General features: G+C 45.8%; 1 protein-coding gene across 4 annotated transcripts in view; it reads left to right on the top strand.

The window, feature by feature from the left end:
* Liprin-beta (liprin-beta 1) overlaps positions 1 to 14441 on the top strand; it is a 120295-nt gene that overhangs the window by 68383 nt on the left and 37471 nt on the right. For all 4 annotated transcript variants that reach the window (XM_055074830.2, XM_055074828.2, XM_055074829.2 and 1 more), the window contains 3 exons: positions 2486 to 2633; positions 12726 to 12935; positions 13143 to 13268. In XM_055074830.2, the coding sequence (XP_054930805.1) occupies positions 2486 to 2633; positions 12726 to 12935; positions 13143 to 13268 (484 nt within the window). The remainder of the gene's footprint in view (positions 1 to 2485; positions 2634 to 12725; positions 12936 to 13142; positions 13269 to 14441) is intronic.

The raw sequence follows: 14441 nt of genomic DNA, 5'->3' as shown, positions 1-14441 counted from the left end.
GGGGGCACTGAAATGAAAAAAAGATGCAAAAGAGAGTATGTTGGCCACAATCCAATGGCTACTTTGGACACCTAATGTGGCTACCGAATGAATATCGAAGAAAACGTGAGACGCTTGGTCCACCGAGAACCATACGCATAGTGCTCGGTATCCTACACCGGCGAGACAAGACTTTCCGGTGAGATTGCGCTCAAGCGAACGCGGTGCAATCCGTCGAGTCTTCACAGTGATGGCGGTGAGCGACCAGCGTTTCTTTTTCTTTTCTGCTAGCCAGAAGGCATCCAAAACTCTGCCAGGCGAAAATCCAATGGTCAGCGAAAACCAATGCGCACCGAAGTGCGCCGCGCGGTTTTAGGGGCAACACGAGAAAAACGCATGGACTCTGGCTGGCTCTGGCAGCCTGCGGGTAGGGTAGTGAGAATAAAAAAATTTTAGAGCCTCAATGTGTGCTTACGAATAAAAGTCAAAATAGAAAAAATAAATAAGCACGTAGCTACTCTGGCTGGCTTTATTTTCTTAACATGGATGCTTTAGCAAGGTGAAAAAAAAAAATGTTGATTTTTTTTATGCGACATTAAGGCACAAATGAACCACAACAACTCTTCGTCTCATTGGATCTCGCTGCGTGTTTTGTCAACTTGTCTGATAGTGTGTTGATTTGGCTTGTCTCGTTCTATGTTCCGATGTAAGACTTTAGAAAATCAATGCACCTTTGGCATCAAATGTTTATAACAACATTAAATCCACAAACTTCCGCAATCGAATATCTGAAGCACAACTTTGGAAGTGACAATGCACATTTCGCATCAAAATTTTATGAGAACTTTATGCCCATAATGTTTCGGAATTGAAATCCATGCGCTCCGTAGATTCTGCAGCCTCCGCGCAATTCCGCGGCGAGCCTGTTCACCATCAAAACGCCCTTGAAACTTTGTGCTCATATGGGGCTGCTTGCGTTATGTGACTCCCGGTGCATGGGAGTTGTCGCGAAATCCAGCCTGAGTTTGCAATGTTTGTGGTGAAATGTCTTTTCGAGCATGAAAAAGACATTCTAGACAAAATCCAGAATGATATCCGGCGCCGGGGGTTGCTTTGGTCGACGGTGCATGGACAGCACGAAAAAATAGAACAACCCCCCCCCTGGCTGCGCCCCTGGTGGTGCCGAAAGTAATTTTTCACAACTTGTTCTGAAGAATTGAAAATATGAATCCTTTTTTAATGAGGAAAGCAGTGTTCATTTCAGTCAATACAAGACACTCTTTGCACCAAGGTGACTACTCGTTCATGTTCTGAATGGTTGCCTGTCCCTCGAACTCTGATAAGCGTTCAGCTGCTTGTGCTGACACTGAGTAATGGTTCTCAGTCTGTGTAATGTTCTTTGATTGCATCTTGGCAAATGTGTATTTATTTATTTATTTATTTATTTATTTATTTATTTATTTATTTATTTCATTTATTTCATTTAAGCAATCTAAAGCAGCACGAGTGCTTTGAAAGATACCATAGCAGAGGGCTTCAGACTGGTTTTGACAAGCTGTTTTGTAATGTGCATCGAAACCTACGTATATATATGACTGTTTTTGCATTTTGTTACTCAAATGATATTGGGCAACAAAAAACGACATGGACGTGAGAGGACGACACACCAAGTGCAAACTTTCAACTAAGTTTATTGTACCACTGAAACCGATTTTATACATGTGAAGCAGTGTAGACTGCTTCACATGTATACATAGACTTCACACATAGACTGCGCATTCATGTAACATAGTAAACATCAACATAGTAAACATGTAAGAAGCCACCGGAGCCATTTCTTACATTGTTGCTGTGGCTCCGGTGGCTTCTTGGCAATTCATTGTCGCGATCATGGCTGCAAAGCTCTTGAGGACCAATGCACGATTGGTTCCCGTGGCAGTACGCAGCTCATCCGTGAAATATCTGAAGCGCAGATGATCGCAAAATTGGGTGATAAGTGTGTTAGCTTCCCTTCGCTGGCTCTCACAGAAAAAGAACTAAGTTTCTTGGACGCGGCATCACATGACTCGTAACTGTGTTACATGAATGCGCAGTTCATTTTCATGTAAGCACATGCACGGTCTACACTGCTTCACATGTATAAAATCGGTTGCAGTGGTACAATAAACTTAGTTGAAAGTTTGCGCTTGGTGTGTCGTCCTCTCACGTCCGTGTCGTTTTTTGTTGCGCAATATCATTTGAGTAAAGGATTACCTACTTGCTCGGAATGCTGCTCTCACTAAGTGCATTTTGTTCCCATCGAAATGACAGACCGTGTGGTCAAGATTGAACTTGCATCCTTGTTTTTGATAACAAAACATCATAGCCAGTGAGCCACCGCAGAAATTGAGAGATGTGTCTGCAGCCGTCAAAAGAGCTTGCCATGTCATGTTTTGAGTTGCGAAGTGTAGCCTTGCATTGATGTTACCAACCAATTCCTGCTGGTGACTGCTGTCAACTGCCGCAGCACGGACAAGCCCGTGAACGAGTGGGGCCCCGATATGATAGCCCAGTGGCTGGAACGGCTGGGCCTGGCTGTGTATGGGGACAGCAGCAAGCCCTTCCTGCGGGATGGCAGCCGTCTTCTCAAGGTCACTGCCTCCGAACTTGACAAAGTAAGTGTCCCTCCCACTGTGCACAGGGAGCAAGCTCTCATGTACTCACAAACAGTTTTCAGCGGCAAGGAAGCAATGAAATGGGGTTAAGGTGAAAAGAAAAGTGAACACTTCGCAGAATGTGCTTCTGCACATGTGTTAACGCACCAAGTAGTCCAGCAGAGTTTTACAATGCTCTTTCTCAGAGCATATACTGAAGCAGTGTAGCTTGGTACATGTGACGGCTTCGAATTTGCCCTTACATGAAAGGGAAAAGTGGAACAATTTTTGCATTAAACATCTCTCAGTTCGATTTGCATAGGGGGTCGCTTGCTAAAGCTGCATGTCAGAAAAACATGTATTATATAATTGCTTATATCTTCGTAACCCTACTACCCACGCACCTTACTTTGGTATGGTTCTGTAGAGGAAGGAAGTTGTTACTCAATCATGAATGGGTCATGTGCACAGATTGCGCCGTTGTCGCACCACACATGATGCAATCAGAGCTAAATTTAGCCTCACTCCACCCTCAGAGAGGTGGTCATGTTTGAGAGAGCTCACTCAGCCAAAGTAGGTACAACCTATCAAACTGAACTCCATGCTTATCAGAAGTCATAAGGCTTACACATGTAATTTCTCACAGAAATATGACGGTTTCTCGGCTATTTCACGCCTACATTCGACTCATTGAGTCCAGAAATGGCATGAGGAGACTCTGGCACAAAGGGATACCCACCCCCATTGACCACGGCAGAATGTGTTGGCCTCCACAGGGAGCACACGCGTAGGAAGCACTTAAGGGGGCAGATACACTACACTGGCTATAACATAAGTGAAGTATGTAAGCTTTGTAATACGTGTACGTGAATAAATTGTATATTTGGTTATGTTGTTTTTGTACCTCTGAAATAGGGCCTGGCGAAGGGCTCCATCATAAATTTTGGTTATGCTCTGGGAGTTTTAGAATGCCATCTAGGAAGCATGCTAGTACAGTTTTAAAAGTTTGTTCATTATGAGAGGAGAAAGGAGACAATGAAATGTTGCGTTGCCATGCTGCCAGGAGATAACTTTCCCTCCCAACGTAGGCACTCTTTTTTTTTTACGTGTGTAATATATATAAGGAGGTCCCGTAGTCGGACTGTATCGGAACCTCCTGTTAATGACACTTATGGTGATATACAATGTTTAAAGCAACAGTAGTACAGGTGAGAGCCAAGAGTAACAACAAACATGTTTATAGCATATGAGTACTAATAAGAACACTTGTTAACAGCATGACAATATAAAAAAAAGAATAATATTGGGAAAATAAAATGCACAATATCAGTATTTATTATTAATGCTTTTAGTTCTCTTTTAAATTGGTATAAATTTTTTGCATTTTTGATTATAGGTGGTAGAGTATTCCAAAGCGATATTGAGGAAAATTCCTGTCTGTTTACCATAGTTAGTTCGCACTTTAGGTAGATGGAAATTATTATTGGGTGCAAATCTAGTGTGACTATGAGCTATCAGATCACAAGGTGAGAAGCAGATTGATGGTAGTTCCTTGGTCATCTATTTGTAGAATAAAATCCCTAGATTATATTTGGTGAGTTCTGAAATGGTTAGGATGTTGTTTTCATGTAGTAGGGATTTTCCATTTGCAAAGTGTGAACTGCTTGTAATAATTCTTATGGATTGGCTCTGGATTACCTGGAGATATGTGTTACCCCAGCATATTGCTATGGAACAGTATTTGCGATGACGAAGAGGCGAGCAGTGTGAAGACGACGATTAGAGGCTAGCGCGGGCTGTTGCCTCTTGGCCAAGTGCAGCGTATTTCCTTGTAAATATACTTGTATATAGCTTTTCGTCTGCATCTTCCTATGTGACATATCTGGTAGAGGTGGACGTTCCCTGTACCTCGTCACGGAGCTTCGCAGTGGACGGTAAGTCAAGCCTTCCTTCATGGCTCCCGGCCGGCGACGACAACTTGACTCAGCCGCCTCCGATACCTGCTGCCACTTCGACGACCTACATCACTCTCCCCGCTCCCCGTGATCTTGGCGTATTCTAGGGCAAAAATGGGGAAGTTGTCGAGGACTGGATCAGCCTGTACGAACACGTCAGCCGCAATAACCAGTCGGACCCTACTGTCATGCTCGCCAACGTAGTCTTTTACCTCGGTGGTACACCTCGAGTTTGGTTTCGGACGCACGAAGATGAGCTCACGAGTTGGGATTCGCTTAAGCAAAAGCTCCGAGACTTGTTCGGCAACCCCTACAGTCACCGACTTGCCGTGCAGAAGGCGTTATCCGGCCGTGTGTAGACGTCAACAGAGCCCTACATTATGTACATTCAGGACGTCTTGGCTCCATGCCACAAAGTTGACGCACACATGACTGAGTCCAACAAGGTTTCCCACATCCTCAAAGGCATTGCCGATGACACCTTCAACTTGCTCGTTTCAATAACGTGGCGACTGTGGATGCAGTTATAAAAGAGTGCCACCACCTGGAACTTGCTAAAAGCTGATGTATTGACCAGCAGTTTGCCCGTCTGCCCAACACCCCAGTGACATCTTCCTGTGCCGACGCTCCTCGTCCCAGCAACACTGGCGATGTTACCAGGATCGTCCGGCGGGAGATCGAGGCCGCCTATCCGGCTGCCTTCAACTCCAGCTCCTCCAACGCACCTGCAGTCACAGTTTCCCTGATCCAGGCAGTTGTCCGCCAGGAGTTCGCAAGCATGTGTCTTCACACCAACTCCTCGACCCATCGCCCTGATACCCACCCGGCTTCTTCGATTCCGCCCCGTCCCGCATCTTATTACCCACCACGTTTCTGTGACCCATCTGAATGGCACACTGCTGACGACAAGCCCATTTGTTTTCACTGCCGTCGAATCGGCCACATTTCTCGGCACTGTCGCAGTCACTGGAGTGCCCCGACCCAGTCTTCTTATACTGCCTACTCTCGCCACCCCAGGTGGTCCTTCTCGTCCCTATGCCGCACGCTCCGATAATGCCACCACTGATTTTTCTGCGCCGAACTGCCCCTATTCTCGTTCACCTTCACCCCAACGATGACAATCTCGCTCCCCCCAGCCCCGTCGCTCCTATTCGCCGACTCCCTTCGGACGCTGCTGCCAGCCGGAAAACTAGACGATGCAGCGCCTCGAGGTGACACTGCATTGCTCCCTACGCCGCCAAATCGTCTACTGATGTTGCCCACTCATCTGAACTTCCTTGACGTGCAAGTCAACGGTGTTTCTGTATCTGCTCTTATAGAAACTGGGGCGCATTTATTGGTAATGAGCACTGACCTTCGTAACCTCCTGAAGAAAATAATCACGCCTGCCACGACGCCTGTTGTCTGTGTTGCCGATGGCGGAACAGCCCCTGTAATTGGTATGTGCGCCGCCCGCGTCTCCATCGCCGATCGCTCCACTATCGTGCTATTCGCAGTCATCGTCCACTGTCCCCACGACATTATCCTCGGCTTAGACTTCCTCTCCGCACATTCTGCTCTCATTGATTGTTCTGCCAGTACTCTCCACCTTGCCCTGCGTGTTATGGATCCTGCTGAACCACACCCCAGTCGCCACAGTTCCGCCAACTTCGTTCGCTTGCCACCTTCGGCACTGACTTACGTTGACTTCTTTTCATCCCTACCAGTCCCTGACGATCACTACATCGCGGCTCCTATGCAACACGTCCTCCTTACACACGGTATCACAGTACCTCATACAGTTTTATCTATTACGGCGAATTGCGTCTGCCTGCCAGTGGTCAATTTTGGCTTGAGGACACAAGTGCTGCCACGCGGGATGTCTCTGGCCCTGCTTTGCTCATTTGAGGATCACTCAGTAGCATCTATTGCAGTAGACGACAATTCAGCCGATCCTCCTCTACCAACGCAGTCGGCAACTTGTACCATCGCCGACTTACAGAAAATGATTGCGCCCGACATGCCGTCCGAGCACGCTTGTGAGCTCTACCACTTCGACGACGTTAGAGACTACTTGGATGACGTTATAGTATTCTCCCCAATATTCTCTACACACCTTGAGTGCCTCTCAACAGTCGTGGACGTTTTTCGTCGAGCCGGTCTGCCACTCAGCACATCGAAGTGCCATTCGGCCGTCGCCAGATTACCGTCCTTGGACATCTCATCGACGTGAACGGAGTGCAACTGGACCCAGGCAAGATCCATGCTGTTACGCACTTCCCTGTTCCGAAGTGTGTCAAGGATGTGCGCATCTTCATCGGCCTTTGTTCGTACTTCCGCCATTTCGTGAAAAATTTCGCGGCCATAGCTCGACCACTAACCAAGCTTTTGAAAAAAGATGCCCCTTTCCAGTGGGGCGATAATGAGGCCTCTTCATTCTCGCATCTAATCGACCTTCTCACAATGCCTCCCGTTCTGGCCCATTTCGATCTTTCTGCGCCTACCATAGTCCGTACTGATGCCAGCGGTCACTGCATTGGTGCAGTACTGGGACAACGCCAGCGCGGCAACGGCCATGTTCTCGCTTACGCCAGCAGGCTCCTTTCACCCTCGGAGCGCAACTATTCCATCAATGAGCGTGAGTGTCTGGCCCTAGTTTGGGCGGTTGTGAAGTTCCGCCCATACTTATATGGCCGACCCTTTTTCGTTGTCACAGACCATGTGCTTTGCGGGTTATGCTCACTGAAAGATCCTACAGGAAGACTTGGTCGCTGGGCCTTACGCCTCCAAGAATATTCGTATTCTGTCACCTATAAATCTGGCCGACTACACAAGAACGTTGACTGCCTGTCTCACTACCCGGTAGACGAGCCTGACAATGCCGACAGTAGTACCGCCAACGGCATTTTCTCTTTGTCTGCCTTCACTAACATCGCCGATGTGCAATACCGAGACCTATCGCTACGAGCACTCATCAAGCGTCTGCGCTCTACACCTGCCGACGCATCCGTTCGCCGATATGTCCTCCAGGGTGGCATTCTGTACCGAAGGAACTTCCCCCCTGACAGATCTGATCTTCTTGTTGTCGTGCCAAAACATCTACGACAGACTGTGTTCTTTGAGATGCATGACGCACCCACTGCAGGACATCTTGGGGTAACCCGCACATACGACCACGTCCGCCGCCGCTTCTATTGGCCTGGTCTCGCTCGCTTCATCGGACGCTATGTTGCTGCCTGTAATCCCTGCCATCGTCGGAAAACCCTCAGGTGCTACCTGCCGGTCATCTCCAGCCCATCACCGTCCCTGTGGAACCGTTCTTTCGTGTTGGATTCGACCTCCTCGATCCCTTTCCCACATCATCCTCTGGGAACAAATGGGTAGCCGTCACAACTGATTACGCCACCCGATACGCTATCACGCCGGCTCTCCATACCAGTTGCGCCACTGACGTTGCGGACTTTCTCTTGCGTGACGTTATCTTGCTTCATGGCGCCCCTCGACAGCTGCTTACTGACCGTGGTCGTAACTTCCTCTCGAAAGTTATCGCCGACATTGTGCGTTCCTGCTCCATTCAACACAAGCTGACTACCTCACACCATCCTCAAACCAGTGGCCTGACAGAGCAGTTAAACCGTACTCTTACCGATGTGCTGTCCAAGCACGTTTCCAAGGACCACCATGACTAGGGCATTGCCCTTCCTTACGTCACATTTGCGTATAATTCTTCCCGGCACAACACCGCCGGATTTTCTCCATTTTATCTACTGTATGGTCGCGAACCGACCTTGCCCCTTGACACGGCACTTCCTCCTGCTGCGATCTCAACAAGCGAGTATGCGCGCGACGCCATTGCCCTCGGTGACCATGCACGCCAGCTTGCCCGTACTCAACTGATGGCTTTGCAAACCACTCAGCACCGTCAGTACAACGCCCGCCGCCACCGTGACGTACAGTTTTCGCCTGGTGCGCTCGTGCTCCTGTGGTTGCCTTCTCATCACGTCGTACTTTCAGAAAAGCTCCTTTCGCAATACACAGGGCCCTACCGCGTGCTGCGCCAGGTGACGCCTGTGACGTACGAAATTGCTCCTGTGAGTTCAACCTCGTCCTCTACCCTGGCATCTAATGATGTCATGCACGTCAGTAGGCTCAAGGCCTACGACACTGCTTCCGAGTCCGACCTTTCGTCGCTCCGGGACGGCGCTTTTGGCGCCGGGGGTAGTGCTATGGAACAGTATTTGCGATGACGAAGAGGCGAGCAGTGTAAAGACGACGACGATTAGAGGCTAGTGCGGGCTGTTGCCCCTTGGCCAAGTGCGGCGTATTTCCTTGTAAATATACTTGTATATAGCTTTTCGTCTGCGTCTTCCTACATAACAATATTATGCCGTAATTAATATGAGAGTGAATGAATGAGTGGTGTAGCGAGACTAATGTATTATGTGTAAAGTAGGGATGAGTTTTAATTATAATGCGAATACCGTATGCTATTTTCTTTTTTACGTGAGAAATATGATCTTTATATTTCAAGTTGCAGTCAAAAGAAATCCCAAAGAAAGATGAGCATGGACTGGGAGAGATAGAGTGTGAGCCAACAGTTAAAGAAGGGAAGGATGCCGAATGTTGTTGATGTGAGGAAAATACAGCAAACTTAGTCTTGGTGGCATTAATAGATAATAGGTTAGCATTACACCAACTTAACACATTTTCTAGATCAGTATTTAGCTTGTTAATAAGGAGTGACATGTTTTATCAGAGGAAAATATGGTAGTATCATCAGCGTACAGAATGCACTTAGTAGACGACAAACAGTAAGGTAGATCATTAATATAAATTAAAAGCAGTAGTGGTCCTAAGGTGGATCCTTGAGAGACGCCAATGTTAGTGGTCTATTGTCTGGAATAGGCATTAGACACAGACACAACCTGAACTCTGTTTGATAAGTAATTTTTTAATAGTGAGAGCGCAGGGTCATGAACACCGATAGCGTCAAGCTTAGCAAAAAGGATACTATGGTTTATGCAGTCAAATGCCTTCGTTAGATCGATGAAAACTGAACCTGCAAATAGACCGTCGTCAATTATTTTTTTAAATTGGTCAGTTAGATGTATGAGTGCCAAATCTGTGGAGTATCCATTACGAAAGCCAAATTGGCATGAAGAGAGAATATTAAATTTGGTGAGATATTTGATTAGACGCAATTCGATTAATTTCTCCAGAACTTTGCCGAAAAAATGTAATATACAAATAGGGCGGTAGTTATGTACTAATGTGCTGTCACCCTTTTTTAGAACTGGAATGACTTTACTGCACTTAAGCTCGTTAGGAAACACACCAGTCTTGAATATCGAATTAGTAATATAAGACAAGATATCAGAAATTAGGTGGGCAATCATTTTAATGGTAGCAGGTAGAACTTCATCTATTCCCGCACCGGTGGTTTTAGGTGACATAGAACGTTATAAATTTCTTCTGGTGTTGTGGGGAAAAGAAAAAATTAGTGAGGGAGACGATTAAGTTGAGTTACTTGTGTAGGATAGGGTGTGTCATTATGAAAAAATATAGGAGCTGAAGGCTTTGGCTATTTGGACAGGGGAGTTATACTCTGAGTTATTGTATATAATTTTTTATACCTGTTCTGGTTCAGAATTCCTGTTTAGAAAGGAGTTGATGATGTTCCATTTCAATTTGGTGTTATTGCCTGCTTGTAAGATTTTTTGTTCAAGATATAATTGTTTTGCCACTTTTAAATGGCTGTTTATTGAGTTTTTTAACTTTTTATATTGGGCAATTAATTTGGTATTAAAAGGCTGCTTTCTAGTTTTTTTGTGCAGGTTATCGTGTTTGTGCAAAGCTGCTAATAACTTTTTAGACATCCATGGATTGTGAGAGAATGCAATGGTTTTTTTACATTTCCTTTTACAAGTGAGCTTTTTAATATGCGATATAATTACAGTAAGAAATTTAGAAAAAGCTTTCTGAGGATTAATAATAGTTTTGATTTCAGACCAGTCTATATTAGCAATGGCAGTTATGAAGCTCTCTTTGTCCAGAACGTATCTAGAGTGTGGAAGAGGGCAAGGAATCGAGTTATATTTAAAACGTAGAAGCAATGGGTAATGGTCAGTTGTTCAATATCAAGAACTTTCACCCCTGGTGAAGTTAGTAAGTTAGAGAGGGCGTGATCAATTAGCGTCCCTCTGTCATTAGGAACCTGTCGTGTAGGAACATCAATTAGGCATTCATATCCGTAGCTTTGTAGTAGACTGGTGTAAGAAATAACTGTTGGTGATGTGTCGTTGAGTAGGTTAATATTAATGCCACCCATTATAATGACATTTTTATTTTCTAGTGAAACGGTATGTAAAGTATGATCAAGATTATAAAAAAAGTCACCAACTGATGATGAAGGGGAATGATAGATGCAACGAAATATGAAATCTCTGTGGTCAATAGAGGGAGAGCAATTAACTTTTTCAATCCAGACGGATTCGCAATTAGTGATGGGTAAGTGTAGATCATGTCGTCTGCGATAAGTAAGATCAGGAGAGATATTTATCGCCACACCACCATGACTGCTAGTTAATCTGTTACAATATTCTGAATTGTAGTTGAAGAAGCAATAAAGATTTTTGTCATCGTCTGATAACCAAGTTTCAGTCAAGTCAGTTATTGAGAATGAGCTAGAAAATGATAAAAGGATATGATCAATCTCATCAAAATGCTTGTGAAGACTTCTAGCATTGAAATTAATGACGGAATGAAATCCACTTATGAAAGAGTTAACTTGATTAGGTTCCGGGAAAGATGCCGTTATTGATATGATAAGCGGTGAGACAATGAACACTAGTTACTATGCTATTAGTCTATTCTAGTCAAGTCGGAATCATCACGGATGCACAAAACTCTGCTGTCTTGCTAGCCTTGATTTGACAGTTGTCAGTCCAAAGAAACATCCACTTCTTTTCTTTCTTCAGTGTTAGGGCTTTGGAAAACAGAGCCTTGTTATATGGGTTAAGATGATCGTTAACAAAGATAGGTGCGTTAGAAATGCTTGAGAAACCTAGATCACTGACACAAAGCTTGGCCTTGCGTGCTTTACTGATGAAGCCAGATTTCTTAGTTCGAGAGCAGAAACATGCAATGATGCTTTTTTTATCACTAGACCGTGTAGGCACACAATGAACAATGTCGAGATCATTAGGTGATATGGGACATCCAGCTTTCTTCCCTAGCATTTCCTAGCAGTCCTCACCTTGGGAACAGGGAACGCCCTTGATTTCAACATTGCTGAGGCGCGAGTATTGCTCAAGTTCTTCGACCTTACGAGTGAGTGAGTTGTTTTGAGTTTTTAGTTCTTTGTTCTGCTTTACCAATGAGGCATTTTGGCCGCGTAGCTCCTCGACAAGTTGATTCAAGTATTGTGCACTTGATTGAAGGGACTCAACTTCCTTTTTAATTCCACAACATCAATGCCAGAATCTTTCATTTTTAGCAAGAAACTGCCGAACACCTTATCAGAAGTGTCTTTAGCTAAATTGTCAATTTTAGCCTCTAGATCCTCGATTTTTTTTAGAGTTCAGCGTTAATTGGCATGGTATAACAATGCCTTACCTTGACTAGTATCAGCCAGAGGAATTCCTCAACTGGCTTCTCCCATACCAGAGCCAAGGCACCATGCCACGTTCATGTGACGGACTTTTTTTTTTTATCGTCTTCTCTTCGCTGCACTTCACAATCCCAGTGATGGTTCAACGCATTCTGCATTGGCTAATTGACTAAAGTCACATTTCGTAATCAATGATGCGGGCATTTGGTGGGGTGCGAACTCACCTTTGTAGTAGCATTGTCGCTGTTCTGGGACATCAGACTCTTGTATGTTTCTGATGCAGTGTATGTTCTGATGCAGATTGTAAGTAAGAGCACACGGGCTGCCATTTGAACTTCCGGCTGTTGTCACGAGTCATATTGGATATGGGCATAATACCTCGCACGATCCATGCACTACACATGCCTGTTTGCAATGCGCAAACCTGGTGAGGGGACTTTATGAAACTTGCATTAACAGTAGTGCCAGATTTCTCTCGAGATTGTAGATTAGTATACTAGATAGTAAACGAAATAGTAGACACGGTAGGAGATATATGTTGGGGAGATATGACGCTGTGCTTGTGTGCAGGAGCTGGGCATGCGGCACCCCCTGCACCGCAAGAAGCTCCTGCTGGCAGTGGACTGCCTGCGGCCGGAAGCCAGCGAGCTAAGCCGGGCAGCGGCCGCGCTCGACGCATCCTGGGTACTGCGCTGGCTCGACGACGTGGGCCTGCCCCAGTACAAGGACGCCTTTGCCGAGGCACTAGTTGACGGAGCCGTGCTGAACGCCCTCACCGTGGTGCGTCCCTCTCCGCACTCGGCTTAGGAAATGACAAGTGAACGTTCCAATTAATGCTAGTTGCTGCCACGCCAAAGATGCGTAGAGAATGAATTCGATCCGTTTGGCACTCTACTTCGTGAGGGGCAGACAATGGCTGGTCGTTGCAGGACGTCATGAGTGATTTGCAGGATGTTAAGCATTCCTGACCTGCTGGACACGTTACAGGAGGACTTGCTGCGGCTAAAGGTGACCAACCATTTCCACCACCTGAGCATGAAGCGGGGCATCCAGGTGCTGCGGCTGAACCGCTTTGACCCCTCCTGTCTCAAGCGACGTTCGCTGCCCAACGAGGTGGGTGTCCGCTTCACCGCACCACCTCTTACCAACAGGTGGTGTTCAAGATAAGGAGAACACTTCCTCACTCATTCTCTCTTGCTCCTGCAGTCTTGTTCTGTTGGCCGGATGACCTGATGCCAATGGAAGGTTTACACTTGACTCTTGACTATCCTGGGCATTTGACCTTCCGTATTCGATAAAACGAACTTGGTCTTTTCTTTGAATTTCAATTTGTGCACAGCAAATTTCATGTGTCTGAGGCAACATGGCGTCATAAGTGGTGTTCACGTAGCACCTCCCAGCGACATTTCTCTCATGGTAACAGACGCTAGTCTCAAAGGCCATGCTGTTACCTACTGCTGACAGTGCTATAAGTGATTACAGGAGCTGGTATGGAATTGTTACCATGTTTTGCACACTTCTGGTGCATTATGCCAAAGCATAGCCTTTGGGGTACTGAGGCACTGTGCTGTGGATACCACCAGAGGAGTGTTGCATTCTCAGAGGCTTTGCTAAATTTGGTACATTTGCAGAACTTTGTCACTGTGTTATGAAGTGTGACATAAGTTTACAAATGTAGGATGCTTGCATATTTTACCTCTGGGAGCAAGGCAAGGGTATGTGAAGACTCCGTCGTGTGCTTTTTGTGGTTCCTGTGAGACATTTGAGCACCTTATATTAGAGTATGCTGCTTTCGTTGCGCAGTACACGTCGCTACTAAGGGACTGTAGCCTATGTGGCCTGCAGTGTACGGCCCTCAATCCTTGCCTTTATCCGAGTGGTTGTGCTTCTCGACCAGGCATCTTGTGCGCTGCTTGCTTTCCTACAAGTAACTGGCCTGGCTTTTTGTTTGTGAGGGACCTTGCGAGGGACGAAGCCCTTTCTACTAATTTTGTTTTTCAATTTATTGTGCATTCTCTTGTAATTGCTGCAACCTGCATGTTCTTAGGTTTTTTTCTGGTGTTTGTTCTGTTCATAAGTGCACAGTCTATTCTTTGTCATTGCTTTACTTGACTCTTTGTGATCTGTAATCTTCCTTTCCTCCTTGCTTCCCTTCTTCTTACCTCCAGCGTCTTTTTTTTTTTTTTCTATCCTTTCCTTCCTAAGAAATTAGGCAGGCATTGTGCCGCTCTTGGTGGTTGCCTCTTTGTCCATTGTATGTGTGTCTTTTTCATATTGTATAACAAT

This window comes from Dermacentor andersoni, chromosome 4 (genome assembly GCF_023375885.2).
Source record: "Dermacentor andersoni chromosome 4, qqDerAnde1_hic_scaffold, whole genome shotgun sequence".
Lineage (NCBI taxonomy): Eukaryota > Metazoa > Arthropoda > Arachnida > Ixodida > Ixodidae > Dermacentor > Dermacentor andersoni.
Note: the sequence above shows the minus strand (reverse complement) of the source record. Positions and strands in the feature narration are given on the sequence as shown.